General features: G+C 37.9%; 1 protein-coding gene across 1 annotated transcript in view; it reads left to right on the forward strand.

Moving 5' to 3' along the window:
- Nucleotides 1-341: 341 nt before the first annotated feature.
- The window catches only part of frzb (frizzled related protein), an 8,142-nt gene continuing 3,581 nt past the window's right edge, over nt 342-4,902 (forward strand). Inside the window, exons 1-3 of the mRNA XM_027162548.2 lie at nt 342-1,106; nt 4,349-4,414; nt 4,535-4,739. Coding sequence (XP_027018349.2) covers nt 632-1,106; nt 4,349-4,414; nt 4,535-4,739 — 746 coding nt within the window. The 5' untranslated portion in view covers nt 342-631. The remainder of the gene's footprint in view (nt 1,107-4,348; nt 4,415-4,534; nt 4,740-4,902) is intronic.

Raw genomic sequence — 4,902 nt, forward strand, 5'->3', positions numbered from 1 at the left:
AATTAATCCTAAATGGATTCAGTGTATAACTAACTAACTAACTAAATAAATAAATAAATAAATAAATAAATAAATGGCCTTGTCTAACTGATACTGAGGGTCCTGGATATTTTGGGAAGCATTTTAAGTAACAAAGCACTGAATCTAAATGTGAGAGCTGCTGGTTTAATCCGGTGCGTCTTGGTACTGAAGGAGCAATGAGAAGGTCCTTAATGTTGGGTGTTGGAGCTGTGATATGATGTGATGAGGACTGGAGAGGAGGAGGTTTGTTTGCACGTCAAAGTCACCCAAGTCCTGCCCAGTGACGTCATTTGGAGACTACACCTGCGCGCGCACTCGTGCAAAGCGCCGTCTTATTGCTCGGGACGTTGGAGCGCAGCGCACAATTCGCTCCGTGCGCGGAACCGCAAAGTCGACTTACGCCCAGCGTTCTTTGTGGAGTGAAGATCACTTTCTTTTCATTTCTTTTCTTTTGTTTTTTTTTCTATTTTATAAGTTTGTATTACAGGAAAACGATGAGATTTGTGCACGTACTCGCGTGACCCAGACGCGAGGTTTTACACTTCAGCACCGGAGATCAGGAGCGCTGTTGCTTGAGCTGAAGTCTCTTCGAGATTAGATAACCGAGACGATGTGGCGTGTGTTTATCCCTGAGCTGGTGTGTGTGGTGGCCGCGGTGACGTGCCTGGTGCTGTTGTGGTGTCCGAGTGGAGCGGCTCTGGCCGGGTCGTGCGAGATGGTGCGCATCCCGCTGTGCAGCCCCATGCCGTGGAACATGACCAAGATGCCCAACCACCTGCACCACAGCACGCAGGCCAACGCGGTGCTCGCCATCGAGCAGTACGAGGCGCTGCTGGACACCGGCTGCAGCCCGGACCTGCTCTTCTTCCTCTGCGCCATGTACGCGCCCATCTGCACCATCAGCTTTCAGCGCGACCCCATCAAGCCGTGCAAGTCGGTCTGCGAGCGCGCAAAGTCGGGCTGTGAGCCCGTGCTCAAGAGATACAACCACACGTGGCCCGAGAGCCTGGCGTGTGACGAGCTGCCGGTGTACGACCGCGCGGTCTGTATCTCACCTGAAGCCATCGTTAAAGCCGAGCCTTCAGGTACACACCAGCTTCAACCTACTGGTTTTATTTTCTCCTCTTAACTAGTACACTTCTAACACTGGCTGTGACTTTGCACTCTTTTACCTAGAATAATATTCACACATACACACAAAATAATATTTTACATCTATTATTATTATTATTATTATTATTATTATTATTATTATTATTATTATTATTATTATTATTAGCTCTTTAAAAAAACTTTCTAAATTGGGTTGTACTTTGACCCTTTGATGGAAGGTTCGAGATAAAACTATTAAAAGGTCTAAATCAATGTCATGTACCAATTTTGGGGTTTTACCGAATGGTTCTTGAACTTTTCTCTGACTCCAGGAATGTTCTGCAAATATTGGCTCTTGTGGTACAAAGAAAACGGATAAAACCAAGAAGCAGAATTATTATTTATCCCCATTGAGTCTGCTTTTTGTCACGTTACATCTGTAATGCAGTTGTTTTCACGAAGCAGCTTTACAGACAGCTCAATATCAACTATTAACTATCGTACAGATACATTTAATTTTACAAGAAGAATCACAGCAAGGTTATATAATCAGGGCTATAGTGATAATTGATCCTTAAGCCAGTCACATAAACTTAAATACACTCTATTCACATACCCACGTAAGTGATACTGAGTAAAGATAGATACATAAAAGTAGAACAGAGGTTTCTTTATGGGTACTACAGTACTTTCAGTGACTTTACATGTCCTGAAAATACCGTTTAGTAGATGTTTTTCGGAGAGTATTTGTGAACGAAAGTGACTGTGTTGGGGGAAAAAAACTCTTTAAAGCTTTTGGAAGAAACCTAATTCATCCGGTGGACCCAGAACAGTGGACGTACAGTAGGAATAGTGAAGTAACATAAGGATCAAGATCCTAGAGATATGACTAAGAGCTGCTGCTACTGGGTACAAGTCACAAAAGTATCCAAAAAAAAAATATTTCACTGCATCGATTTTAGGAAAACTTTATAGAGGATTAAACTTTGAATCCACATCTTAAACATTTTATGAATAAAAGATTAATTAGATAAATAGATTTGTTATTATAAATCCTGAAGCAAACCAGAATCATAAACAAGTAACTATGTGAGAAGAATTGTAAGTGTATTTTATAGGTCAAATACTGCCAAGACAAAAAAAGAGATAGAGACCTGTTGTGTTGTGTTGTGTTGTGTTGTGTTGTGTTGTGTTGTGTAGGGATTCGTAGAGATGAATAAAAATCATGGGATATATGTTTAATGTGACCAGGAATCTGGGAGTAAGCCGTGTAGGGGGATGTGGTTGCTTAGTGGTCAAGGTGTTGGACTACTGATCGGTAGGATGTGAATTTGAATCCCAGGGCCACCAAGCTGGCACTGCTGGGCTCTTAAGCAAGGCCCTTATCCCTAAATTGCTTAGTTGTACAAAAAAAAAAAAACGAGATGGATAAAATGTAAGTCACTTTGGATAAGGTTGTTTGCCAAATGCTGTAAATGTAATCACACACACACACACACACATTATATATCATATCATTTTATATTTATATATATATATATATATATATATATATATATATATATATATATATATATATATATATATATATATATAGGTTAAATCTGATTCTGATATCTGCTTTACTCATATGGGTTGTGACATTTTAAGGTTTATATTATTATTTATAAATCTATTAAAGATCATTCTTTCCCCAGGGTGAAATATCAGGCTGCAGTGGGTGAAATATCAAGTTTACAGTGTACAAGTTAAATCTGTCTGAAAAATCAGGTTTACTCTTGGTAGAATCTCATGCTTTCCTCTAGGAACAGTTCAGACTTACACTGGATAAAAGTAAAGTTTTACCTGGATTAAATCTCATATGCAGGTTTAGTCTGTGTAAAATATAGAGTTTACAGTTTACCTTATGGCTGGGTGAAATCTTAGGCTTACCCAGGGTTAACAATCAGTCTTACATTTAGTAAGACTGGGTAAAATCTCAGGCATAAACTGGGTAAAATCTCAGGCTTAAACTGGGTAAAATCTCAGGCTTAATCTGGATAAAATCTCAGGCTTAAACTGGGTAAAATCTCAGGCTTAATCTGGGTAAAATCTCAGGCTCAGTCTGAGTAAAATCTCAGCCATATGCTGGATTACATCTCAGATTTACACTGGGTTTAATCACAGTCTTAAACTGGGAAAAAGCTCACATTCCATTGTAGAAATGAACCCTGACTTTGACACAAAGTGAACAATGACAACTAGTCAGTGATATTTAGCACATTTTTTTCCCCTCATCACTTTTGCATGTGCATTCGTTATTACAACAGGTTCAGATATGTCTTACATCGTGTCCCTGGGTGCTTAAAAAGTCTTCTCTGAAATGATATTTTATGAAATGTATTTAACAGCTTGACCTTTCATGCTCTAGACTTCAGGCTGTGGAGGTTGTGGTGTTTGTAACACATGACACTGGAGTGATTCTCCTTATTGGCATGTTGCTGTATGTTTTAACAAGCATTTCAGTTCACACCAGATGCACGTGATCTCTCTCAATCATTTTCAGTTTGAACTTCCACATGGCTTGAGTAGCTAGCTCAGGTTTCATGAAAATAGAACCAAGAATCAAGTCCCTGTACATCAAATAAATAAATAAATAAATATAAATCAAACCACTTCACACTCTGTATCTTCAACCAAAAGATGGTTGAGATGGTTAGCTGGACAATGTGCAATTTTATGTGTAAGTTATTTCAAGGACTGTTTTAATATTTAATGCACCACAACTGCAAAATTCTTAAACTGTACATTAAATGAGACATTATCGAATTCTTATTTTACTGAGGATATTAAATTAAATGTCATGATGCCTGCATGTTCCCTGTATTTCATTCCTGACAATAATCATATTAACGGTCCATTTGATCGATAATTAAAATCGTTCGAAAGCAAAGGAACTTTCTAATTACACTGCATGGCAAAAACAGACACTGACGCTGAAAGGATGCTGTTTAATGACCTTTAAATATCTTTTCACGTATTAGAGATCCTTATTTTTGTAACCTATAAAAATATCGATATACTATTATCAAGCATGGTTAATTAATTGTCAGCATTAATTACATTTAATAGCTATTAAATCCAGTGCATTCAATATAGATGGAAAGTCTCAGGACCGTAAATCATTTGGGTAATTTGTTTCATCCGTGTTTGTTTATTTATTTATTTTTCACAGCATATGTGTTTTCTGTTTCAGATCGATGCAGGTGCAGGTCTGTTAAACTCGGCCAGAAGACCTATACAAAGAACAATTACAATTATGGTGAGTCTCTGATTTAGATTAGATTAGATTAGATTAGATTAGATTAGATTAGATTAGGCAGATCATTAATTCCAAAATGTGAAAGTATATTAAATGCTACTCTCCGATATCCACTGGCAGTAATACGTGCACGGGTGAAGGAGATAAAAACACGCAGTCACGACCTCAGAGCCTTTGTGGAAGTGAAGGAGGTGCTGAAGTCTTCTCTGGTTCACATTCCCCGGGACACAGTGACGCTGCACTACAATTCGGGGTGTCTCTGTCCCCCACTTATACCCAATGAAGAGTACATCATCATGGGCTACGAAAATGAGGAACGATCACGGTACTGTTTGTTTCTTTGAGACTTTGTTTATGGGATTTGACACTCAACTGTACCCACTGTAGTCATAATAATAATAATAATAATAATAATAATAATAATAATAATAATAATAATAATAATAATAATAATAAATAAAATATCAATAATATTTCAGTAATTTATT

Source organism: Tachysurus fulvidraco, chromosome 6 (assembly GCF_022655615.1).
Source record: "Tachysurus fulvidraco isolate hzauxx_2018 chromosome 6, HZAU_PFXX_2.0, whole genome shotgun sequence".
Taxonomy (NCBI): Eukaryota; Metazoa; Chordata; class Actinopteri; order Siluriformes; family Bagridae; genus Tachysurus; species Tachysurus fulvidraco.